Source organism: Balaenoptera musculus, chromosome 2, assembly GCF_009873245.2.
Source record: "Balaenoptera musculus isolate JJ_BM4_2016_0621 chromosome 2, mBalMus1.pri.v3, whole genome shotgun sequence".
Taxonomy (NCBI): domain Eukaryota; kingdom Metazoa; phylum Chordata; class Mammalia; order Artiodactyla; family Balaenopteridae; genus Balaenoptera; species Balaenoptera musculus.
The window spans coordinates 68553706-68581031 of NC_045786.1; the positions used below are offsets into that span (position 1 = coordinate 68553706).

The 27326-nt window shown below is 37.3% G+C and overlaps 2 protein-coding genes across 12 annotated transcripts in view; one reads left to right on the forward strand and one right to left on the reverse strand.

Annotated features, from left to right (window-relative positions):
- DENND4A (DENN domain containing 4A) overlaps window positions 1–22123 on the forward strand; it is a 130931-nt gene extending 108808 nt beyond the window's left edge. For 4 of the 8 annotated variants that reach the window (XM_036842587.1, XM_036842591.1, XM_036842594.1 and 1 more), the window contains 11 exons: window positions 1845–2034; window positions 5730–5824; window positions 7258–7433; window positions 7527–7673; window positions 8544–8742; window positions 8976–9230; window positions 10191–10308; window positions 10421–10447; window positions 10907–11069; window positions 11234–11298; window positions 16722–19293. In XM_036842587.1, the coding sequence (XP_036698482.1) occupies window positions 1845–2034; window positions 5730–5824; window positions 7258–7433; window positions 7527–7673; window positions 8544–8742; window positions 8976–9230; window positions 10191–10308; window positions 10421–10447; window positions 10907–11069; window positions 11234–11298; window positions 16722–16858 (1572 nt within the window). In that variant the 3' untranslated portion in view covers window positions 16859–19293. Of the gene's footprint in view, window positions 1–1844; window positions 2035–5729; window positions 5825–7257; window positions 7434–7526; window positions 7674–8543; window positions 8743–8975; window positions 9231–10190; window positions 10309–10420; window positions 10448–10906; window positions 11070–11233; window positions 11299–16721; window positions 19294–21169 lie in introns of those variants that run through there. The other 4 variants (XM_036842592.1, XM_036842593.1, XM_036842595.1 and 1 more) reach the window with 2 other exon arrangements.
- SLC24A1 (solute carrier family 24 member 1) overlaps window positions 18429–27326 on the reverse strand; it is a 31012-nt gene continuing 22114 nt past the window's right edge. For 2 of the 4 annotated variants that reach the window (XM_036842597.1, XM_036842596.1), the window contains 4 exons: window positions 26721–27239; window positions 25897–25986; window positions 24855–25021; window positions 23652–23901 (listed from right to left, as the gene is read on the reverse strand). In XM_036842597.1, the coding sequence (XP_036698492.1) occupies window positions 23652–23901; window positions 24855–25021; window positions 25897–25986; window positions 26721–27239 (1026 nt within the window). Of the gene's footprint in view, window positions 18454–23651; window positions 23902–24854; window positions 25022–25896; window positions 25987–26720; window positions 27240–27326 lie in introns of those variants that run through there. The other 2 variants (XM_036842599.1, XM_036842598.1) reach the window with 2 other exon arrangements.

Consider the following 27326-nt stretch of genomic DNA (forward strand, 5'->3'; position numbering starts at 1 on the left):
AGAGCCACCCCCCGCCTCTGCAGGAGCCCCTGCAACACTAGCAGGTAGGTCTGGTTCAGTCTCCTGTGGGGTCACTGCCTCTTCCCCTGGGTCCCGATGCACACACTACTTTATGTGTGCCCTCCAAGAGTGGAGTCTCTGTTTCCCCAAGTCCTGTCAAAGTCCTGCAGTCAAATCTCGCTAGCCTTCAAAATCTGATTCTCTAGGAATTCCTCCTCCTGTTGCTGGACCCCCAGGTTGGGAAGCCTGACATGGGGCTCAGAACCTTCACTCCAGTGGGTGAACTTCTGTGGTATAACCGTTCTCCAGTTTGTGAGTCACCCACCCAGCAGTTATGGGATTTTACTTTATTGTGATTGTGCCCCTCCTACCATCTCTTTGTGGCTTCTCCTTTGTCTTTGGATGTGGGGTATCTTTTTTTCATGATTTCCAGTGTCTTCCTGTCAGTGATTGTTCAGCCGTTAGTTGTGATTCCAGTGTTCTTGCAGGAGGGAGTGAGAGCATGTCCTTCTACTCCGCCATCTTGAACCAATCTCTCTAAGACCCCTTTTTTAAAACCTTTTTTTAAAAATTTTTATTGAAGTATGGTTGATTTACAGTGTCGTGTTAGTTTCAGGTATACAGCTCAGTGATTCAGCTATACATACGTATATATTCTTTTTTTTAAATTTATTTGTTTATTTTTGGCTGTGCTGGGTCTTCATTGCTGCACGGGGGCTTTCTCTAGTTGCAGCGAGTGGGAGCTACTCTTCGTTGTGGTGCATGGGCTTCTCATTGCAGTGGCTTCTCTTGTTGCAGAGCCTGGGCTCTAGGCATACAGGCTTCAGTAGTTGTGGCTCTCGGGCTCTAGAGCACAGGCTCAGTAGTTGCGGCACATGGGCTTAGTTGCTCCACAGCATGTGGGATCTTCCTGGACCAGGGCTCGAACCTGCGTCCCCTGCATTGGCAGGCGGATTCTTAACCACTGCACCACCAGGGAAGTCCCTTAAAACCTTTTTAAATTCCTTAAAATACTTGCAGTTGGACAAAACAAAAATTTGAATGTTATCTCATGGGATTTTCAATATGTGTAGAGGTTTCATAGTGACTAAGAGACTCACCGTACTGACATTCTTTATAGGTATATTATTATATATGAAGTGGTACAATACTAATTTTAAATCAACTGTAAATGATTAGGTATATGTATTGCAATCCCTAGAGCACCCACTTAATAAAAAATACAATGAGATATAGCCAAAAAGCCAATAAAAATTTACAAGTAATCTTAAAAGTAACTCAGTAACACATACACACACACACCTGTGTATTATCTGGGCAGTGTAATTACAGTTATTTAAAAAATTTTTTTTCTTCATACAAAAGTCTATCAAATTTTCTTACATATTACTGGTGTAACCAGGAAAAAATACTTATACTTTGGTGTTCTCAAAAATGAAAACTAGAAATACATGTCTTTGAAACCTGGATTGTTATGGAAAAGAATAAAATGTAAACATAAATGAAATTAAAAGAGATTAAAATGTAATTTTCTAATGGTATCATCCTGGGCTGGGATTTGCAGGGAAGAAAATTAACAATAAACAAAGACTTAAAGTTAGCAATTGTCTAACTAACAGGTATCTGCTTTGATCTAACTAAGAAATGCTGTCTTAAAAATTGATCTCCAGCTCACGTTTGTCCAGTATGCCCTTGTAAAATTGGTTGGTTTTTTTTTCTCTAGAAGTTGTATTGTTAATTAACTGATCATCTGAGTAATTAGGCGTTTCCTCTGCCTTTGAAGTGAACTTTTAAATAACTAACTTTAAATATGAAGGAAATTAAGCTTATAATTATGTCCTTAGGATCAAAGTTCTGATCGTACCAGTCTTTCTTCAGTGGGAGCCCAGGATTCTGAATCTACCTCATTAACAGATGAAGATGTCTGCCACGAGTTGGAAGGAGCCACTTCTTCTCAGGAAAGCAGTGCCACTGCAGGGACTAAGGGAATTGATTTCAGCAGAACAAGCCTGGAAGGTTCTTCCTCTTTAGAAGGTTTGTCCAAACAGCTCGGTCATACTGCATTTGATTTGTGGTACCTTTAGTTTTTCTCCTTTATGTTTAATTTTGTAAAAGATTTGCATGGCTCAAAACAGTAGAGAACCAAGGCACTTTCAGAGAAGTCTAGCTTCTTCCATCCTCATCCCTTCATCTTGTTTTGTCACTGTCCCTAGAGGTAGCCATTTTTATTCATTTTGATTTATCCTTTCATTGTTGCTTTTTTTAATGTGCTTTTGTTTTAAAATGTGCTTTTTTAAAAAGCGTGTGTGTGTTTGTGTGTGTGTTCTTAATACCTCTTTGTCTTCTTACTCAAAAGGTAACATGCTATAAACACTTAACTGTTTCTTGCTTTTTTCACTTAACACTATATTCTGAAGAGCATTCCATATCATCACATAGTGTTGTCCCTCATTCATTTTTACCGTTGTATTGTTCATCATGTGTGGATGTATTGCTTTATTTTAACCACTTCCCTGTTGATGGACTTTAAGTTCTCAGTCTTTAACTGTTATAAATAATACTGTGATGCATATATGTCATATTATATTTTGCCAGGGTATTTTTGGAAGATACTTCCAAGTTTTTCCTTGAAGTGATATTGCCAGGTTCCTTCCTCAGGGGTATACTATTTTGTATTCCCACAGGTAGTATATAAGAATACCTATTTCCCCACAGCCTTGTGAAGAAAATATGTTAGCACACTTTGAAATTTTTGCCGTCTGATAGGTGAAGAATGTATTTCAATTTAGTTTTCATTTTTCTTTATCTTATAAATTAAGTCGCATATCCGTTTATGTGTTTAAGGACTATTTGTATTACCACTGTTTTCTTCTCATACTTCTCTGATTTCCTTTTTAACATTTTCTGGGGTCAGCAGACTTTTTCTGTAAAGGGCCATATTGTAAATAGTTTAGGTTTTGTGGGCCACATACATCTCTGTCACATATTCTTTTTTGTCTTTTTCTTTTTTTTAACAGTGCTTTAAAATGTTAAAATTATTCTGAGTTTGTGGTCATACAAAAATAGATTTGACCCCTGATTTAAATATTTAATCCATTTGAAAGTTATCCTGTTATATGATGTGAGGAATGAATGTATTATAATGTTTTTCAAATTTGCATCTTTGCTACTTTAAAAAGCTTTTAGGGCTTCCCTGGTGGCGCAGTGGTTGAGAATCTGCCTGCCAATGCAGGGGACACGGGTTCGAGCCCTGGTCTGGGAAGATCCCACATGCCGCGGAGCAACTAGGCCCGTGAGCCACAACTACTGAGCCTGCGCGTCTGGAGCCTGTGCTCCGCAACAAGGGAGGCCGCGATAATGAGAGGTCCGCGCACGCGATGAAGAGTGGCCCCCGCATGCCGCAACTAGAGAAAGCCCTCACACAGAAACGAAGACCCACCACAGCCAAAAATAAATAAATAAATAAAAAATAAAAATAAAGGAATTTTAAAAAAAAAAGTAAAATAAATATCCTTTAAAAAAAAAAAAAAAAGCTTTTATTTTGGAAATAGTCAATCACAAAAGTAGAAGGAATAGCACAATGAGCTCCCATGTACCTTCACACAACTTCAGCAACTATCAACAAATGGCCAATCTTGTTTTATCTTTTCCGCCTCTTCTGCTGCCAACATTTTTTCCTTCCCCACTGGATCATTTTAAAGTAAATCCCAAACAGTATATAATTTTATTCATAAATACTTCAACATGTATTGATATTTCTAAAACACAAGGACTTTAATGTTATATCTTTGTAACTTTTTACTAAAGTTTATTTATTTAATACATTTATTATTTACTCTGTTATACATGTAGTGTGTACATTTTTATGTATGTAAATACTGTACATTTCACAAATTGAGGACAACTGATTAACCAGTATCAGATTAAGAGGCAGAACCTTGGGACTTCCCTGGTGGTCCAGTGGTTAAGACTCTTTGCTCCCAATACAGGGGGCCTGGGTTTGATCCCTGGTCAGGAAGCTAGATCCCACATGCCACAACTAAAGAGCCCACATGCCACAATGAAGCTCCTGCATAATGCAACTAAGACCTGGTGCAGCCAAACAAATAAATAAATAAATAAATGTTTGTGGGGGGGGAAGAAAGAAACAGAACATAAACAGCATCCAGAACCCCCTCTCATAACCACATCTACTCACCACTCCCTTCACAAATGAACATTATCTTCTAACACTGTATGTCAGCATGGCCATTTTTGAACATGTTATGGACTCATACAGTATCTTTTGTGAAGCATTCATTTTTTTTCGAAACAAAATTGTAATATTGTTATATTTTTAATGTGACAAGATTTATCATATATCTTATATAAAATATATACTTAAATTTTCACAACTATCTCATGAAACTCTTTTTAAAAGGCGGTTTGTTCAAATTGAGACCCAAACAAGGTCTACTTTTTGCATTTGTTTGATATGTCTACTAACTCCCTCTCATCTTTGTTCCCTGTTTTTTCCCCCTTTCGTATATTCATGAAGAAATCCGGTGATTAGTTCCCTGCCCCTTATTTTTTTTCTAACATGCAAGAACAGTTTATTGAGCTAAGTAAATAAGACTTACCTCACAACCTGATTCATATTTGCTAAAAAGAATATTTATTCTGTGCTGTAGATTGATTAGATACAAGAGGTAGGCTGCCCACATAAATGATTGAATTAGTCAAGGCTGATAGATAGCAATTTTGAACTAGCTTTAGCAGAGGGGGATTACAGAAGGTTATCGGGGGACCATCAGGAAAGAACTCTAGTTGCCACCATTTCTAAGCATCTTAAAGGATGATGTGAAGCTTCAGCTCTCTCTCCACCTCTCTGTATGTCTGTGTGGCAGGGCCTAGGGCTAGAGAAAGCTCTAGAGCTATCTTTTTTTTTTCCCTTGTCATTTATTTGCTGAAGCAATCAGATCATTAATCTGGATTATGCATCCCCATGGTGGTGTTTAACATGTTTTCCTATCCTCTCTATTTCTTGGAACTGATAGTTTATACTGTTACTTTTTTTTTTAACCTTTATATTTATAAAAATACCATTGTTAATGCATAAAATGTAGTAACTACTGGAAAAAAAAAGTATAGAAAATGTATTGATTACTTCCAGTTTTCCTAACTAGATATAGCCACTGTCAGCAATTGACTTGACCACAGAACTGCCCTTATTTTGTTGTCATTTTAATACCTGCTAATATCCCTTTGCTCTTAAGAATATACTTGGAAACTCTTCCCTAGTGTTTAAAAGCAAGATTACTGTTCCAGATTTTAAAGATCCTTATAAGGCAGAGAGTTGCCAGTAATTCTTTTCATGATCTGAAATAAGATCAGCTATTTTATGCTTTTTAGACCTTAGAACTAAACACTTTCTTTTATCCAAAACATGTAAGAATAGAAACAGCAAAATAGTAATTACAAACAACTGGAATGTCTTCTAGTCTGTACACACAAAGTGCTTAATAAGTGAGTAATGAATTAAAGCACATTTCCTTAGGTGTACACAAAGGCATATATTGAAAAACATTTTTCATTATTTATTTGCTTTTTCTTAAATTACCTTTATCATTTTAAATAGTTTTAAATGAAATAGTTTGACATTTTACCAGAGAATTTATGAAAGTGAAAGATTCTCATATCCTTTCTGTTAATTTTAATGGTTTTGCTCTTTGTTTTTTAATAACGAACAGGATCCTTGTCCAAGTTTGCCTTACCTGGGAAATCAGAAGTGGCATCTTCCTGCAACACGAGTAATACAAATATCTTCCAGAACTATGCAATGGAGGTACAATTTAATCAAAAGAACATCTTCATGTACTACTTAATAAAATTTACATTTCTTAAGTGTTGATAGTCTCTGGTAGAGTGATAAAAAGTTAAATATATGGCATCTGAAAATTTCAGAATGTATATTGCTCCTGAATAAACTTAAAATATCTAGTATTTCAGATTATTAAAGTCATATGACTTTTTCTGTTTAGAAAAGTTCCATACTTCCTTTCATGTTTATCAACATACAAAAGCATTTTTATTTCCAGTATTTATATTTACCCTTTGTTTTATGTATGTCCTCTTTGAATTTTTGTTACACTTTGGTTTTTCTTTTTTTGTTTTGGCCATACCACACAGCATGCAGGATCTTAGTTCCCCAACCAGGGATTGAACCCGCACCCCCTGCGGTGGAAGCACGGAGTCCTAACCACTGGACTGCCAGGGAAGTCCCTATTTCACATCTTAAACACTTGTAACTAATTTTGCTGTGCAGGCACACTTTTTGGATGAGGATACAGGGAGCAGTTTTGGCATTTGTGTCAACTTTTTCCATCATGTTTTTCATTCTTTGTGTCACTTTGATGTAGATATCTGCTGGGTATGCTGCTATATCCCATTTTCTTGCAATAAAAAGGTTATAGTTTTACACCTTAAAAACTGTCCCTAATTTTTGTGTAAAAATTGCTTCCAAATACATTTGTGTTTCTGTTTCACACTAATTCGCATAAATTTGGAAAATAAATTTGCATGCAGCTGGAAAATAAATGATGAGCACTGATGTTACAGTTTACAAAGTTTCTGATGGCTTCAGGAATTTCTATATTTTAATGTAACGACAGCATTTACATTTATCTATAGCAATGCTTCTTAAACTGTCTGTAGTGACAGACCAGGGTTTTTTTTGTTGTTGCTGTTTTTAATTTCCCATCTGTCATGGCTGTTACTCTTGTAAAATCTACTGATCACCGACTTAGCTGTTACAGCAATTACTTTAAAGGTCTCCAGATCCTCTTCTCAGTTTCTTTACTTAGCTCATCACAAACCAGTAAGAGTTTGTGGACCAGCTCCTGACTGGTGACCACACTTTGAGTAGCACAGATCTGTAACATGTAATTACCAATACCTATTTTGTGTATTAACAAAGTAATACTTGTGTTTAGTTTTCCGTTTATAAAATCATGGCAGATTTTATAGTACGTAATTATAATGGTAAAAATGCTCACTTAAATGCAAGTTTCCCTTTCAGGCAAAAGTTTTGGAACAGACTTAGCTGAAATAGTTAAAGATGAGTTTATTATATAATGTACTGAATGTAATCCATTTTTCATTTGTAACTTCTGAATCCTTCTGAGTTTTACTTTTCCAGTAGATATATGAATTGAAATGGTTTTTAAATTGTAATTGCACTAACCGGCTTACTTTATAAAATGCTGTTTTCTCCCATAGGTTCTTATCTCGAGCTGCTCTCGTTGTAGAACCTGTGATTGTCTTGTCCATGATGAGGAAATCATGGCTGGCTGGACAGCAGATGATTCAAATCTCAATACAACCTGCCCATTTTGTGGCAATCTTTTCTTGCCCTTTCTGAACATCGAAATAAGAGATTTAAGACGACCTGGAAGGTAATGGTTTATGCTTTTTTTCCCTTCATGTTTAAGGGTCATGTTTCCTAGAATATCTCTTTTCTCAAAAAGCTCCTTTGATTCACATTACAGATACTTTTTGAAGTCAAGCCCGTCTACAGAAAATATGCATTTTCCATCCTCCTTTTCAAGGCAGACAAGGCAGTCTTGTATCTCAACATCAGCCTCTGGTCTTGACACATCTGTTCTCTCTGTTCAAGGGAATTTTGATCTAAATAGGTAATTATGACTATGTGGAACTATATTTTAACAACATATATTATACATTTCAAGTAATGACAAAAGAATTAGCTGACCATTTTAAGGTTTAAATTCCTATGTATAATAGATTCTTAATCTCAAGTTCTTATTCCTAATTAATTATCTCTCTCTCTTGAGGAATTAAGTCAGTACTGAGGTACTTCTACTTTGCAATATTTAATTTTCTACTTAGGAATATTTAATAATCTAGGAAAACATTTGGCGCTGATAGATGAACTATAAAATCAAACTAAGACTTACACAGTAAGCCTAATACAAGTAAGTCTGTGCTTAAAACAAATGCCGAAATCGACTCCATTTTGGAGAAGTGCCAAATACACCAAATGTAGCTGGGCAAGTGAAGCTATATTGGTAACTGCATGTGCAAAAGAAAATGCCTACATAGTACTAGCAGGCTAGCATGACCTGTTTGATCCTGAATGCTTAGACTACAAAACTGCAAATCTGTGTGTGTACCTTCTTTCATCATAGGTCTATTATAGCCCTTTCTTTGTCTCCCACTAGCTCTGACTCCTGAAGGAATAGGTGCCTATTTTTTCTGGTTTGTATCCTCGGGCCTGCTGTGGTTCCTGCAGTATAAAAGTTGTCCACTAAATGTTTTGAACAGATGAATGACTCTTGTATATTTAAAGTTTACTGGATAAAAAGGAAATTTAACATGACTAGGCTACTTTAAACTGTATCCTTTTTCCCAGCCAAAGCCTGATTAACATCTTTCCTTCGTTTTACTTTGCTATGTGCAGCTCTGATTCTAAAGAGAAGAACATGGTCAGTGAAATAAAGTAAATCTAGACAGTGATACGCTTTTTTCTTTTTTCAATGCCCAAGCAAATCAAAGTTGCTCGAAAATACATGTGCCCGAAGTATTCAGATCCCTGCTGATAGATCAAAAGCAGCTTTGTCAAAATGTCCAGTATTTCCAATGGCCAGGAGTGTTAGTACTTACGGCACCTTGGATAAGGAAGACAATGGAGGACAGAAGCTCATTCCTACAGGCAGCCTGCCAACTACTTTACAAGGAGCTACAGTATGTATTTTGGTGTTTTTTACAATTTGGACATTGATAATTTACGTATGAGTTTGTTCCCCTTGTGCTAAACAGCCTTGTAAGCTTCAATTTTATTATTGTTAAGAAGAGTGTCTTGTTACATGATACAGTTACATTTCTAATTATATGGAAATTATTGACAGGAATTTTTTTTAATGATTTAGTATCATCAATCTTATAATTGCTATTTATGGTTTTTATTTACTCAACAGGATTCTTTAGGATTAGAATGGCACCTCCCAAGTCCAGATCCTATCACTGTTCCATATCTTAGTCCTTTAGTGGTATGGAAGGAACTTGAAAGCTTATTGGAAAATGAGGGTGATCATGCAATAACAGTGGCAGACTTTGTGGACCATCATCCAATTGTTTTTTGGAACCTGGTGTGGTATTTTAGACGTCTTGACTTACCCAGTAATTTACCTGGATTGATTCTTTCTTCTGAGCATTGTAACAAGTATTCAAAGGTATGAGAGTAAAAATTAACTAAAAGCCAGTGCTACTGTCACCATTGTAATGTTTGCATATTCCTAATGACAAGAAAGTAATTTTATGCTGAATATTTTTAATAACCATCTGAATCAATAAAATTGTTGCAAATAATTTTTCTTCTTACAGTCTAGCGGTAAGACAGTCATGTTTTTTAGACTTCTTATAAAGTTTACACAAAATGGACTTGACTTTTTGTTATAGCCTCAAGAATAAACTGTAAATGACTCTTATGAGAAGACTTTGTGAGTTTGCCCCACTCATGCCTCATCTCATACCTCCTTCAAAAATAAGCCTAACACTTTAGTTGGACATCTGTAATTCATATCGCAGTCATGTGCTACCATTCTCTTCATTCCTTTACTGTGAATTTTTGTTTAACATTTAGGTAGTTTGTTATATGTTCACTCGTATTTTTGATATGTTGCTCTATTAAAGCATTTTTTTTTTCTTTTTCATATGCTGTCACTGGCACTAAATGGCAAAGTGTCTAAGTTCAGAAACTTTGTCTTCTCCCTTCTTGTACTTCATGTCTATGATTGTGCATGTGTTTGGATTTTCAGTACATAGTGAATGAGAGGTTAACTCAGTCAGAGTATCTGCGCTAGGGTCTTGAACTGATGGAGAATGGGGCTCCTGGATTCGTCTTTCTGTGGAGCCTCAGTCATAAGCTGGTCAAGATTAGCCCTTCATGGTACCCTTTCTCACTGATCTTAGTACTTTGTTAAATCTGCTACTTTAGGGATCATTGGCTTCTCAACTCAGGTCATCTCCCTTCGGTAGGTTATAAAATGCAGACAAATCAGTGATTTTTCTGTTCTCTTTTCTCTCTTACACACATGCATCCTAAAAAATATTTTTAAGGCTCTTTATAAAATATTTACAAAACATTGTCATATAAGGATCATTAATGAATGTTTGTTTATTCTTCAACACAGATTCCTCGCCACTGTATGTCTGAAGACAGTAAATATGTTTTAATACAAATGTTGTGGGACAATATGAAATTACATCAGGATCCAGGACAGCCGTTGTACATCCTCTGGAATGCCCACAGTAAGTGCTGTCATAGAATGCTGATGTCCTTCATATGAGAGTACTATTTGCTTTAAATAGCCTAAACTAATGTGTAACTGACTTTTATTTTACACTACTTTTTGTCTTACAGGTCAAAATCGTACTCTTTTGTTTGAGAGTGAGTGTTAAGTTTGATGTTTTTAGTATTATCATCTATGGAGGTCAAGGGGTTTTTGTTTTTGTTTTTTGAGTGGTGCTGTGTATGTGCTGGAGGGGTTATGTTTTGTAGAGTTTTGTTTTTAGCACATTGCTTGTACCCTATTTCTTCTTTGTACTTATTTTTTGTTTGTTTCCATCCCAGGCTGCTGATTTAAAATTCCTTCCAGGGGCTGTATTAAGGAAAACAGTATTTTTAGTTATTGTGTATTTGAGCCTTTAAGCTTATTTTTATCATTATTTGTCTTATTTCTTCCTTTTTTCTTCTTACTTCATTCTTAGATTTCAGTTTTTTTATCTATTGCCCTTAATTTATTTTTAGTGCTTTGTAACTTTTTCAATAGCTGTCAGTTGCTGCTTAATTACATTCTCCTTTCTACACAGAACATTCTTCTTCATCTGCTCTTTTGTTCTTTTACAGCCCAGAAGTATCCAATGGTCCATTTATTGCAAAAAGGTGATAATTCATTTAACCAGGAACTATTGAAAAATATGGTAAAAAGCATTAAAATGAATGATGTCTATGGACCAATGAGTCAGATTTTAGAGACACTGAATAAATGTCCTCATTTTAAAAGACAGAGGTAAGTCATTCTTTTAAATGAATATATTGTTCCTCTAAGCAGATTCATATTGTTTGCTGAGTGATTTGTTAGAATATCTCATGCTTTTATTAACATAAAAATTTTTGTAGATATGTATAGACTGTTTGAATAGTAATACCTTCTCCACTCCTTTTTCCCCCCAGGAGTTTATATAGAGAAATACTGTTTCTCTCACTTGTGGCACTGGGAAGAGAAAACATTGATATAGGTAATTCAGCATAACATATAACATGTAATATTTATATATCATGGCATAGTTTTCAAAGTGTTTTTATATTGGTAGTCTTAATTAGTTTAATATAAAATTATATTAATATAATAGAACTGTGTCTGATTTTTTTAATATAAGGTAAAAGATACTTTGATATTTTGGTCATGTTGGTAATAATAATGATAAATAATGAAAGCTAACATTTTTTGAGGGCTTATTATGTGCCTTACATTGTAGCAAGTAGTTTCCATATTTTATCTCATATAATCCTCAAAATCCCTATGAGATGGGTACTGTTATCATTTCCATTTTATTACTGAGGCAACTGAGGATCCAAGAGGTTAAGTGACTTAAACTTGGGTTTCACAGCAATAACAGAGCCATATCTGAACCAAGCAGTCTTAATTTCCAATCCCATGCTTTTAACTATTGTGTCAGATCACTAATGACATTAAGCTTGTTTCAGAAAAGAAGTAAGGTAGCTAAATATATATTTTAGGAGGTCTCGAACATTTTTGGTTGATCATCTTCTACTCTCAGTTATTGTGCTTGGCCTCCTTTAGAGTAACAAATAGAAAGTAAAAGGATTGAAAAAGATACTCCATGCAAATAGTACTAAAAAGGGAGCTAGAGTGACTACATTAATATCAGAAAAAAATAGACTTTAGAGACAAAGAAGGACATTGTATAATGATGAAACAGTCAATCCACCAAGAATTATTAATTGTTTATAACAATTATAACATATATGCAACTAACAACAGAGCCCCAAAATACATGAAGTAAAAACTAACAGAACTGGAGGGAGAAATAGACATTCAACCATAATAGAACAACTAGGCAGCAGATCAGCAAGGAAATAGAAGACTTGAACAGCACTGTAAACCAACTAGGCCTAAGAAACGTCTACAGAACACACCATCCAACAACAACAAAATACACATTCTTCTCCACTGCACATGGAATATTGTCCAGGATAAACCAAATGTTAGGCCATAAAACAAGTCTCTCAGTAAATTTAAAAGGTTTGAAATCATACAAAGTATGTTCTCTAACCACAGTACAATGAAAAGAGAAATCAATAATAGAAGGAAAATAAGAAATTCACAAGTATATAGAAATTAAACAACACACTCCTAAATAGCAAATTGGTCAAAAAAATCATAATAGAAATTAGACAATACTTTGAGATAAATGAAAATTAAAAACACAACATACCAAAACTTTGAGATTCAGTGAAAGCAGTTTCTACCTTAAGAAACTAGAAAAAGAAGAGCAAGCTAAACCCAAAGCAAGCCGGAGGAAGGAAATAAATATTAGTGCAGAAATAAATAAAATAGAGAAACAGGGAAAATATTTTTAAAAATCGAGAAACTCATTGAAATCAAAAGTTTGTTTTTGAAAAGATCAACAAAATTGACAGACCTTTAAGCTAGACTAAGAGAAAAAGAGAGAAGACTCAAATTACTGAAATTAGGAATAAAAGGGGGGATATTCCGGGACTTCCCTGCTGGCGCAGTGGTTCAGAATCCACCTGCCAATGCAGGGTACACGGGTTCGATGGTCCGGGAAGATCCCACATGCCGCAGAGCAGCTAAGTCCGTGCACCACAACTACTGAGCCTGCACTCTAGGGCCCACGAACCACAACTACTGAGCCCACATGCCACAACTACTGAAGCCTGTGCACCTAGAGCCCGTGCTCCGCAACGAGAAGCCACCGCGGTGAGAAGCCCGTGCACTGCAACAAAGAGTAGCCCCCGCTCGCCACAACTAGAGAAAGCCCGCATGCAGTAATGAAGACCCAACGCAGCCAAAAATTAAATAAATAAATAAATAGGTGGGATATTCCTACTGACCTTACATAAATAAAAATAATTATTATAAATAATTATATACCAACAAGTTAGATAACCTAGAAGAGACAGGCAAATTCCTAGAAAGACATAAACTACAAAACTGATTCAAGAATAGAAAATCTTAATAGACCTATAACAAGTAAAGAGATTGAGTTAGTAATCAAAAATTGTCCCGCAAAGAAAAGCCCAGGACCAGATGGTGAATTCTACCAAATGTTTAAAGAAGGATAATACCATTTGTTATGAACTGCATGTTTGTGTCCCCTAACCCCAAATTCATATATATTGAAACCCTAATATGATGGTATTTGGAAGTAGAGCCTTTGGAAAGTAATTGCATCATGAGGTTGGAGCCCCTAAGATGGTATTAGTATCCTTATAAGAAAAAGAGGAGGGAATTCCCTGGCGGTCCAGTGGTTAGGACTCAGCACTTTCACTGCTGTGGCCCAGGTTCAATTCCTGGTCATGGAACTAAGATCCCGCAAAGCTGCATGGTGCAGCCAAAAAAAACAAAAAGAAAAGTAAAAGAAAAAGAAGAGAGCTGTCCCTCTCTCAGCCACATGAGGATACAAGAAGAAGACAGCTATCTGCAAACCAGGAAGAATGCTCTTACCAGCCACCACATCTGCTGGCACCTTGATCTTGGACTTCCCAGCCTCCAGACTGTGAGAAATAAATGTTCATCATTTAAGCCACCGAGTCTATGGTATTCTGTTACAGCAGCCCAAACTAAGACACTAACCCTTCACAAACTCTGACAAAAAAAGTAGAAGAAAACGAAGTGCTTCCTAGTTCATTCTATGCGTTAGGCCAATATTATTACCCTGACCAAGCCCAGACAAAGACATCACAAGAAAAGAAAATGAAAGAGCAATATCCCTTATTAATATAGATGCAGAAATCCTCAACAAAATACTAGTAAACCAAATCCAGCAACATAGAGAAAGGATTATTTGCCATGACAAAGTGGGATTTATCCCAGGGATGCAATGTTGGTTCAACATAAAAAGCTCCACCAATGTAATACACCATATTAATAGAATGAAAGACAAAACCACATGATGTCTCAATAGACACAGAAAAAGCATTCGACAAAATTCAACAAACTAGGACTAGAAGGGAACATCTTCAACCTAATAAAGGGCATTTATGAAAAACCCACAGTTAACACCATACTCAATGGTGCAAAACAGAAAGTCTTCCCTTTAAGATCCAGAACAAGAAGAGGATGCCTGCTTCCACCACTTCTATTCAACATTGTACTGGAAGTTCTAGCTGGGGCTGCTAGGCAAGAAAAAGAAATAAAAGGCATCCAGATTGGAAAGGAAGAAGTTAAACTATCTTTATTTATAAATGACATGATCTTATGTATAGAAAACCCTAGAGATTCCACACCAAATGAAAACAGAACAAAACAAAAAACCCAAAATATTAGAGTTAATAAATGAATTCGGCAAGGTTGTAGGATATAAGATCAAGATACAAAAATCAGCTGAATTTCTGTAACTAGCAATGAATAATCCAAAATGAAATTAAGAAAGCAATTCCATTTACAGTAGCATCAAAAAGAATAAAATACTTAGGAGTTTGTTTAACCAAGGAGGTGAAAGACTTGTACAATGAAAATTACAAACATTGCTCAAAGAAATTAAAGATCATGTGAATGAATGGAAACATACCCCATGTTCATAAATTAGAAGACTAATATGCTTAAGATATCAATCAGTACTACTCAATCTACAGATTCAGTGCAATTGCTGTCAAAACCCCAATGATGTTTTTTACAGAAATAGAAAAACCCATCCTAACATTTATGGAATCTCAAGGGACCCCAAGTAGCCAAAACAATTTCAAAAAGAACAAATCTGGAGGACTCAACACTGATTTCAAAACTTACAGCAAAGCTACAGTAATCAAAACAGTGTCGTACTGGCATAAAGACAGACATATAGACCAGTGGAATAGAATAGACAGCCCAGAAATAAACCCTCACATTTATGGTAAAAATCATTTTTGACAAGAATGCCAAGACCATTCTGTGGGGTAAAGACAGTCTTTTCAATAAATTGTTCTGGGAAAATGGGATATCCACTTAACAAAAGAATGAAGTTGGACCCTTATACAAAAATTAACTCAAAATGGGTTGAATACCTAAATGTGAGTCCTAAAACTATAAAACTATTAGAAGAAAACATAGGACAAAAGCTTCATGACATGGATTTGTCAGTGATTTCTTGGATATGACACCCAAGGTACAGGCAACAAAAAAAACAGGCAAATGGGGCATCATGAAAATTAAAGATTTCTGTGCATCAAAAGGTGGTATCAACAGTGTAAAAAGGCATCCCACAGAATAGGAGAAAATATTTATAAATCATATATCTGATAAGAGATTAATATCCAGAATATATAAGGAATTCCTGAAACTCAACAACAAAAAAACAGGCCATTGCAAAATGGGCAAAGAGCTTCAATAAACATTTCTCCAAAGAAGATATACAAATGGCAAATAAGCACATGAAAAGATGCTCAACATCACTAATAGGGAAATGCAAATCAAAACTACAATGGGATACCATCTCATACCATTAGATAGAATGGCTACTATCAAAAACCCAGAAAATAATGTGTTGGTTATTTTCTGGAAAATAAGGATATGAAAAAATTGGAACCCTTGTGCATTGTTAGTAGTAATGTAAAATGGTATAGCTGCTGTCGAAAACAATATGGCATTTCCCTTAAAAAATTAAATATAGAATTTCCACATTATCCAACAATTTCACTTCTGGGTATATACCCTGAAGAATTGAAAGCAGGGTCTCAAAGAGATATTAGTATAGTTATGTTTATAGCAGTCTTATTCATAATAGCTGAAATGTGGAAGCACCCCAAGTGTCCATTGAAGGATGAGTGTATAAGCAAAATGGGATATATACATACAGTGAACTATTATTCAGCCTTAAAAAAGAAAAGAAATTCTGACATATGCTACAACATGAATGAACCTTGAAGACATTAAGTGAAATATGCCAGTCACAAAAGGACAAATACTGTATGATTCCACTTAAGAAGTACTTAAAAGAAGCCAAAATCATAGAGACAGTAGAATGAGAGTTGACAGGAGCTGTGGGGAGGGGAGAGGAGTATTATTATTTAATGGGTATAGAGTTTCAGTTTCACAAGATGAAAACAGTTATGGAGATGGACAGTGGTGATGATTGCACAACATTATGAATGTATGTAATACCACAGAACTGTGCACTTAAAAATGGTTATGATAGTAAATTTTATATGTATTTTACCAAAAGTTTTTAATTTGGGAAAGAAGAATTTTAAACTGTTGACATCTTAGTACTTCACATTTCAGTGGTCTGTGTAACCTAGCTCTAAATGCTATGGACTCTAAGGTCCCCATTCCAGCTCTGAAATTCTGTGTTGGCAGAAATGACCTAGAGATTCCTTCTTGGCTTCTAATTTTGTGGTTCTGTAGTATTACAAAAACTTGATTGCTGATAATATCAAATATAAATTTCTTTATGCCTTTATTTATGAATTTTTGCAGATGCATTTGATAAAGAATACAAGATGGCATATGATCGTCTCACACCTAGTCAAGTCAAGAGTACCCACAACTGTGATAGACCACCAAGTACAGGAGTGATGGAATGTCGAAAAACCTTTGGAGAACCTTATCTTTAAGATATGTGTGTGTATTTTTTCAATATGTATTGTGTAGTCAGTGTATAAAATAACACTTTTAGACTCTAACCTTTTTTCTGCAATTTTTCAAAATGCATTTGTAAATGGTTCAGGAAGTTCAGATAGTTTATGTACAGAGTGTCTTAAGAAAATACTAACAAGTGGGAGAGAGCTACTTTGTTTCCCATTTCTTCTTTTTTTCTTCTCCGGTACAAGTAATTAAGTATTTTTGTGATGAAAAAATCCATAAACAAAATTGGTTCCCATAGAATAAGACAACTGTTTTATGGATTCTTTTGGAAGAGACAGATTGGAAAATCATGTATGGAACTTAAACAAATGTAAGAACAAAGTATCTCCTGTTTTCATAGACTACTCAAATGTTTTGACCATGAAGTTGTATTATACATATTTTAAATTGTTTATAATAAGTTGATATTTTTTTAATTTTTAAACTTAATATAGCAAACAAAATGAACTTAAACTTATGAAGCAAGGTAATTAAGTGCTTATTTTCTTTGTCTGCTGCTATTTGAAGTAATTAGTACAGCTGCAGATCTCTATATGTATATCTATATTTTTTTTATTACTTGGAAGAATGATTCAAAAATGTCAGCGCTAGTGTCAGTGTTGTCCTAGGATCGCATATTAGTACTCCTGAGCCTAACTGCAGTGGGTGAGTCATGGCAAGGGTGTGCATTGCCCAGACTGACTCACTGAGCCTTGTGGAAGGAAAGCCAGAGAGGTTCCAAGTCTGCTGTAAAATCAGGTTCAATATACCATGATTCCAAAATTTTCTCTATTGCTAATAGATACATACAATACACAGGGAAAATAGCTTATAGAGCCAAATATCAATTTAAATTTTAATATTCTACGTGAACACTTATGTTGGGAAATATGTCAGACAGTTTATCCCAAATTCTACCTTTATTTTAATATCTAAAATATTGGGTATGATGCAAATTGTAGTATGTTTATCTGGAATATGACCTATTGGAGTATTCTGTTAATATTATATATATATATATATATATATATATATTATATATAAATATTCAAAATATTTTTTCAAAAGTAGAAAAATAATAACTCTCTAAAAGTACAGCCAGATAGAATTTCCCATATTGAGGAACTTGGCTTTTTCAATAAGCCTTCAGAATCTGGTTTATGGAATCTAAAATCCAGCAATATCCGGAAATAGACAGTAAATTGAATGTTTAAGTACCATGGGTATTAAATAGAATCTTAAAAAATATTTGTAGTCGCATTATTTCTAATATCAATTTCTTTGGGTAATTCTGATAAAAAAGTATCCTTTGGCTGTTAGAATTATTTATCGATTTTCAGTGTGTTCGTGTGGTGTGTGTTTGCACACATTGTCATAATGAAGGAATTCTCTAGCCAATTTCAAAGAAGGAAAAAATGAATGGTCCTAAATTAGATGTGTAGAAGCCGGCAGAGTTCAGGACACTTTGGACTGGAGATACCTTTAAGTCCTGAGACTAAGAACCAGTTCAGCTGTAGAAAAAACACTTTTGAGTTCATCCCACTAGTGAATAGCACCAAGCTAAAACATTTCACAGCTTTCTACTCTGGGAAATAATGGGGAAAGTTTAAAAATGTAAAATTTTAGTTCAGTTAGTTTGGCGCTGAACTTGCTTACTTGAAAAGTCTGGTGCTATGCACATGTATCTGCCTCTTTTGTAAATACCACTCTTGTCTTATCCTTCTTTCCTATTCAGATCCACGCTTCACATTCTAATTCAGTCTTACGTTCTCTAAGTCACAATCATTTCAAAGTTGTCAAAGGAGAGAAACATTTGATAGGTGAGGCTTTTGGCATTAGTGACAAACATCCCTCCAAACAGAATTCTGGGGTTCTATTCTGGTTTTTTGTTATTGTTTGTATAAGAACAGCTTTCACTATTGATTATCTTTTCTTTAACACAAGCAATATATATGAATAACAGTTTATTGATTTCAAATACCTGACCAAAAAAAGTAAGGTAAAGCCCATTCTTTATGGTTCAGACTCATTTAGAAAAGTGAATGTAATTTTTATCTCCTTCCCCTGACACCAAGTTTTGTTTCTGCTTTTGACTGGGTTTTATTTCCCCTATTTTCAATCCCCAGGGAATATTATTTGCACAAATTTACTCTTTAAAAATAAAACCTAAAACATGAATAGAAAGTGGTAAACCTTGATCAAAAGAAAACTAAAATGTAGATCATCCTTTGAAATAACTCCATACAAACTTTTCTTCAATTTTATCTCTGTTGACCATACATTTTAGAGAATCATGGCCAATCATGTTAGAGAGAAATACCCTTTTGCTACATTATCTGTCTTTTATTTTCTTACTCTTAGTTTTGTTTATCTGTTTACTAGTTGAAAATAAATCATGCCATGTCCTGGTACAACTTGTTTACTACTTCCTCCCATTGTGTTTTGAATGTCATACATTTATATTTTATATCATATTTCAATATTCAGTTTTTTCCTCCTTGCAGGGAGTTATGCAGTCCGGTCATATTCTGATTTTTATTTTGTTTTTTTTTTTTTTCTTATTTTGCGGGGAGGTTTTTTGCTTTAAAACCCTAAAGCCATTAGCTTATTTTAAGGTTTTCTTAAAATATCTTTCCATTTTTCTATGTAGAGAAATAGCCCCTGAAAATGTTGGTTCAACATTTTAGGTGATACGCTTATTTTATTTTATTTCATGCTGGTAATTACTATGATACTTTAGTGCAGCTAGCAAGTGTTAGCCTGCTGCATATAAAAGTTATGTTGTACTTCTACATATTTTGTAAGTATACAGTAAGAAAATAACCATTTGTATGGTAATGTGCGATTGCCCAGCTTTATTTTTGTTTCTCCCACTAGAACTTGAAAACTGCTGTTAGGCACTTTATCTCAGAGCAGGAAGGGAAAGAGTAGGCTGCCTCTTTGAGAGGGTCCTTGGTCTGCCTTTGTGCTAGTCTTAGCATGCTCTGCCCTTCCTGTTTGGATACAAGACAAAGTTTTATTTCAGAATTGAATTCTCTGGTAGCTGCATACCAGTTTACCTTAATACCCTCAGTACTTGGTATCTTATTATCCCTTCATACTGCCCTCTTTCTCTGACCCCAAAGTAAGTACATTTGCTGGCTTAATTATTTTTGTTTACAAAATTAGTATTGGACAAATATAGGAATTTCTGTCTCTGATTCAAAAAGTCTGTGTAAGATTGAACAGACTCTTCTGCTAAAGTTACTGCAGCCTTTCCACAGTTGCTGTTCATTTGAATGGCTCCTTCCTTTTGTATTTAAAGATTTTCTTTTCATAGTACTGTGGTAAAACCATTGGAGCAACTGTTGGAATTTTCTGTAAATGAAATTCTCCAGATTTGCCAGCTCATCACAGTTAAGGGCCTGAGGACCAGAAGTATGCTTTGGTTGTATGGGCAGCCTGAGACCAGGGTGTCCTGCCTGGGTCTAGTGACCCCACAGGGATGGACAACCCTGATCACTGGCCCTCTCTTTGTACCTTTCATAGTAACCAGGCCCAAAATACACTGCAAGCTGCACCTGCAGGGGGACCCTCCCACAAAGAAGGGGGCCAGAACCAAGGATATTCTGTGGCCCACTAGGCCAACCAGTTCTTCAAATGTATCTACCAGGCTGTGTCTTAAATATTAAATTCCAATTCTTGCCCCTTTTGGTACTCACCTTTAAATGATAATTAGGATATACAATTGTTATGATACTTTCAGAGTATCACAAAAGGCCAAGCCTATAATTTGATAGAAGCATTTTCAGATCTGTTGATGAGAGTACAATATAATGTTCATAATGTACAGTAACCATTTAAACATATACTAATTTTTTAAAATTTGGAATACATCCTTTTTTTCTGGTACTACACAGAATCTTAACCCATTGAATTAGGAAGAGTTTTACATTTTTATAAATTTGGCCCAAACCTATCACCAGGGCTGTCAAGGAAATGCAGCCTCAAGGGGAATGAAGGAGAAATCATCCAATTTAGACACTCACGTAGGACAGTTCTGACTTTCTTGCTGAATGAAATACCTAGAATTTGTCCCATGTAACTAGCTACACAGAACATCTTGCCCATCAAATGAGAGGACCAGCTAACCATTATCTTGACATTTTAAGATGGTACTTTACCTCTAAAACAGCACAATTTTAATAAATTGTGGATTTATAATGGATTGCAAAATTTTTTATTTCAAGCATAACAAATTGATCTTTTAGAAGTTATGTAAGTTTTCCATCTCCCTGAAATCTCCTCTTTCTCCCCACCAGCTGCTCATCCATCAAGACCCAGCCTTCATTTTTATGTTTTCGACTCTTTTCTTCATTGTGTGAAGTCAGAACTTCCTTTCTAGGCAAAGAGAAATGCCAGAAATTTAGCAAACGGATCAGAAAAATGATATTCAACCATTAGAGTCAATTTTAATCATCAAATGGCAGCCCAGCACTTTATCTTTACAGGATGTTTCACCGTCCATCACTCCTCAAAGTCATTCTGGGGAAGAGCATCAGCTCCCAGGCTGTCAGTGAGGAGGTGACATCCTCGAGACCAGCTGAGATTGGTGGCAGATACCAGATTGGTGCCCAGAGTGTTGGTATTGGGATCTCCCTTCCATAGGCTCTGCTCTCTCCTCCTGTTCTTAGGCCATGGCATATGGAGACCAGGCAGTGCAGCAGAATCAGGAATGAGGATAACTAATTTAAGAATATGGAATGTGAACATGATCCCATATTCTTCATCAGTCGTCTTCTCTCGAGCATTCTGACTAAATGACCTAAAGATATGGATAAAAACACATCCATTTTTGTAAAATATCATTGGGACTCACAATTTATTGAAATTTAGTGAAAGTCATTTCCAAAGAATGTGAGTCCTGGAGTAGTGAGGCCATGAATTAAATTAACCAGCCCGTCTTAAAAGATGGATTATGGACTGAAGTACTTTGAACACAGCCTTTCAACATCAAAATGTTTGGTTTCTTTCCCACATCACACTTGTCCTGCTATCTTCTAGTCTTCAGTGACTCCTCGCTCATGTTTGTAATTAAAGCGATATTTACCATCGTAAACTAAATTCACCTCAGTTCCATTGGCTTCATAACCACGACACTGTTTCATTTTTAATGTGCCCCTTAACCTGATGCCAGTAAAAGCAGCAAGCAGTGGTATTTAATATACAAGCACTTCAACTTCCACCTGAAATGTTTAACCACACAATTTTTAAAAACACAGGTGTCGGGCTTCCCTGGTGGCGCAGTGGTTAAGAATCCACCTGCCAATACAGGGCACATGCGTTCGAGCCCTGGTCCGGGAAGATCCCACATGCCGCGGAGCAACTAAGCCCGTGCGCCACAACTACTGAGCCTGCACTCTAGAGCCCACGTGCCACAACTACTGAAGCCCGCGCGCCTAGAGCCCGTGCTCCTCAACAAGAGAAGCCACCGCAATGAGAAGCTTGTGCACCGCGACAAAGAGTAGCCCCCGCTCACCACAACTAGAGCAAGCCCGCGTGCAGCAACGAAGACCTAACGCAGCCAAAAATAAATAAATAAAATAAATAATTTTTAAAAAAACACACAGGTGTCCTTTACATCAGCTACCGTGGAAGTAGTAATACTCTTTTCCTTACCATCTTGTCATTGTGTTAAGCATTTTTGGAATTTCTCCTTTGTAATCGCCTTAATATCCACTTGTAAGCCACACAAGAAATCAATCTTCTTGCTTTATAATCCTATCTAGGATGACATACAAAAATAGCATTGCCCCACTGGATCTCTTACTTTGTAAACCAGATTTGGCTCTACTGACTTTAGACTCTTTTTAAAAATTACTTTGTTTCTCACTCACTAGTGCAGCTGTCACTGTTGGGTGAGAATATGAGAGGGGAGGGGCACAGAGCCAGGACAGCTTTGTTAGAATGTCTAATCCCTCAAGGTGACCCACCTGATGGAGACAACACTAACTTAGATTTCCTAATAAATACATATTTTTAAATAGCCCTCAGAGTAGTTTTCCTTCCCTAATACCCACATCTTCCAATTGAAGGGCAAATTATACATTTTAATTTCTTGAGCTGCTTATTTTAATTTCACTTTTCAGAAATGCAATGAGAGCAAATGTAGTCCTCCTTTTTAAGCTATAAAATATTGGTACACATTTTACTGGACTACAGTGTGTAATGATAATTGATTCTTGTTATACTTTTTTTCCTATAGACTTTGCTCCTTTAAACTCACCAATAACTGAACCTGTAATGAATACAAATCTGATAGAACCACATGTTTTGCACAGAAAAAGAGACAGTAAACTGCAGCATGTGCTGGGGGCAGGGGCCAGGAGGGTGAGATGGAGACCACACCTGCATCTTTTGCATCAGCAGCCCGTCAGGAATAATCAGGGAACTGTGAACATGGGAGCTTATCTGATTGCTAAGGTACCTGTCCCAACCCTCACTCCCAAATATCTCATTTTAGAAAATCCTCTGACTCGGGTCCTGCTGCTGGCCTCCATGTGTTAGCTGTCTGCATCAGGGGTGGTAGGCGCTCCACCCCTCCAAAGAAGAGTCCTAATCCACAATGAGCTGCAGGTGTTTCCAGGGATAAACTTCAGTCCGGATCACATCCACATCAGAGGCTCCTGCCCACTCAGTTCACTCTCCTGGATCATGTTCATTCTTTCTTTAATGTAACAAGTGGTACAGTAACTTCTGGCATGGTTTTCTGATCCATGTCCATTTTGAGCAATAGTGACTGACTCAGACAGACACGGGACAAGATATGATTCGATCTTCTAACATCACACTGATTATCAGGAATACAAAGTACAGGAGGAACATGGTAAAGCCCAGGATCTTGTTCATTCTCCATTTGCATAATGCAATTGAAGAGATCACAAACAGGAGCATGAGAAAAAGCAAAACAATGGCACAAAACAAGCCATTGCTACTGACAGGAACAGGCTGTAATCCATTGATAAAAGAGAAAAGCATCCAAGGAAGGGGCAGGCTGCAAGATGGAAGAAACAGTGTGAATATTCTTAATGTTTATAATCATGCCATATACTTAACAGTATTTTACAATTTACAAAGCACTTATTTTTACACAAACCTGTGAAATAGAGCAGAAAATATTCATTCATTTCACAGGTGAGAAAACTAAGGTTCAGGGAATTATGTGCCCAAGTACTCACAGCTGATAACTGGGAGAGCCTAGATTAAAACAGGTTTTCCGGGTCTGAGTTTGTCTTCTTCATACTTCATGACTTCTGTATGACTAACCTAAATTGGTAGATGTGTGACTCTCTAAATCACGATAAGGCCTAGCTCAGGATAACATTTCCTTACATTCGTTAGTGATCAGGGCTCTCCCATGCCCTCTTACCTGCCCCACCCTGCAAACACACACATATACAAATTAAAGAAACCAAAGCCACCACCCAAATCCAGAACGTGATTGGGAAAATGAAAATAGCGCAGACACTCTGCTCTGACAAAGTTGGGAGGAGCAGGGTAAGCAAACCCATACAGGAGGACGCAGCATTTGCTTGTTTATACAAAATGCTTTTAGAACCTCTGAGCCGGCAGGAGTCCAAATGCAAAGGAGCAGGAATGTCAGGAAGTAAGACTGAGTCACTGCTTCTTCCAACCCCACCTCGTCCACCTTGGGGGTCAGTGAGCAGAGCGTTTGTATTTGGTAATGGAATTTAATGGACTTCATTTTTCAATTCATCTATAAATTCTAGTCAGTTACATTTCAGGCAGCATTTTAGTTCTATTATCCTATCTGGCTGTGATGAATGAAGGGAGGATACTTTGTTGCCTTGCAGAAGCTAACAACATAAATGCCCTTTTATTCCATGTATAATGATGAATGGAGCAAAAAACCAGCAGACAGAGCCAACACAGTGTTTGCCAGTCAGTCATACATAACATGCCTTAGAAAGCAACTTTGCCACTCACCCCACGGTGATATCAAATATGTTACTGCCCACAGAGCTTGACACGGCCATGTCTCCCAGGCCTTTCCGAGCGACAATCACACTGGTGATGAGGTCAGGAATTGATGTGCCTGCTGCTAGGATTGTCAAACCCATAATCTCTTCAGAAATCCCTATTGTTTCACCAACCTGGTAAATAGTAACAGTAATGAGAAACCAAGTGAAAAATCTGAGGCTCTTCAAAGCACCAACCACATACTACTTTGTGCAAAACCAACACCTTCCACAGAGTTCACATTCCCTTGGCCTGAGTGAAGTAGGGTCACAGCAGAACTAACAGCTGGGGAGATGGGCCATGGAGAGAAAGAATAGGGTCCCTGCTCAAGGCTTCAGGGAATGATGCTGCTCTTTTCTAAACTGGACTAAAAGTCCACCTATGATGCCACTTACTGTCATTCCAACTACAACACCTCTACCTTCCCAAAAGAACTGCTCCTCCAAAGGCCTGTTGGTGTCAAGTTTCCATTTCCAGAACCACGGACACATGCTATGTTCCAGGAACTTTTTAGAGGCTGGAGGTAGAAGTATGAGCAGTACAACAATGACCCTACTCTCAGCTTGAAAGAGAAAAGCATGTAAATAATAATACAGCTCTGCGCTTAAGTGCAATATTCTAGGTAGAACAGCAAAGCCACTGAGCACTCAGAAGACTGATTAAATGCCGGAAAGAAGGCAAAACTGAGCTTGCTCTCACGAGTGTGTATGATTTCACCAGGTGGAGAGAAGTGTGGGATACAGAACAGAGGAAGCAGGGAATAATGCTAAGAAGGAATGGTCAACTAGATCAGGTTGTGAAGGGCCTTCTGTCATGCTACGAGACGGAAGAGCCACACCTGAAAAGCACTACATTCCCTGGAATATAAAGTCTACTTTTTAGCCTTTACAATGTATAAACTACAAATTCACTTGGTCCTCGCTATTCCCTGGGTACCGGAAATTCACCCTGAAGGAAAAAAGTCCTTTTGACCTGCTAATGCAGGATTTAGTTCCTGCCGCACACTCACCTGGTGAGCCCACCACACCATGAGGTATGAGAACATGGCTATCCACATGATGGATCCCAGGAAGGTGATAACAAAAAATTTCCTAGCCTCCTGTTTGAAAAGGAAGAGAAATAAGTTGCAGAGGCTAAAGGTCTCTGGCCCTTCTGAGGGAGCCCCAGTATCAGTGAAGAGATCTGCTGGAGGAGTCATGGAGAGGAGGTGGAGATGTTTGAGCTGCCATCTCTGTCTCCAGTGAGGACCTTGAGAAGGATGGGGGTGGTGGCCCATAGGGGAGTCCACACAGGAGGGGGTTCAGCAGTTGCCAAACTGAAGAGTTACCTGCTTGCCCTGGAACCAGACCAATCTCGGTACCTGGTTTGGCTTCAGCAACCTCTCCCCACCCCACCCCTCTCTGGAGCCAGAGACAGAATACGGTTCCCCTTTGGGTGGAGTACATTAGTCAGACCTTTCCTTATAAACAGGAATACTGGGTAGAAACAGCACTTATCACCCTGGGCTTTCACAATATCCCTGTGCAATATGGAGGGTGTACAGTGGCATCCTTCCCATATTAAAATCAAGAAACTGAGAATTCGAGGAGGGGTTAGTTCACATTGCTTATAGTGATGGAAACAAGCACATTCTGAGGCCTCCCAAGCCCATCAGTGTGTCCCCTTAGGTGCACGGTCCCCACTAGAGCTGCAGATTCCATCCCAGATCCTCTCTGTAGTTGAGCCCTATCAAGCTGGTTTGTCCTGTCCCTTCCGTCCTCTTGAGGGGGAGTGCTGAGAGACCCCACAGCCTCCCTGGGGACAGACAGCTTGGGGACAGCTGGGCAAACTCACCAGCCTCCGGACATCAGGCACCGTCAGCCACAGTGGGAACACAATGGGCAGAAGAAAGAGGTAAATGGCTTGCTTCTGCCTGGTCTCAGGCCATTCCAGGGACAAAGGCTCCTCATTTTCCTCTTCCTCCTCCTCCTCCTCCTCCTCCTCCTCTTCCTCCTCCTCCTCCTCCTCCTCCTCTTCGTCTTCACTCTCACCTCCATCACCTTCCTCTTCACCATCTATACCTTTCTCATCTTCTTTGGCTTCATCTTGATTTTTAGCGTTCAATTCCTGCTCTCCAGTTTCATCTTCATCACCTTTCATTTCGCCATCTTCTCCTGCTTGGATTTCACCTTCACCTTCATCATCTTTCCTTTCTGCCTGGATGTCACCTTCACTTTCATTCTCTCCTTTTTCTTCACCTTCACCTTCTGGTCGAGCTTCACCTCCACTTTGCTCTCCATTTTCACCTTCACCAGGAGTTTTAACCTCATTACCTGTCCTTTCACCTGTGCTCTCAGCTTCAGCCACATCTCCCTGCAATCCAAAGCCAACAGATTAATGGGAAATAACTGCCCTGCTTGTTTCCTTCCCAGTTTCTCCCCACATTTTTTGTTGTTCTTC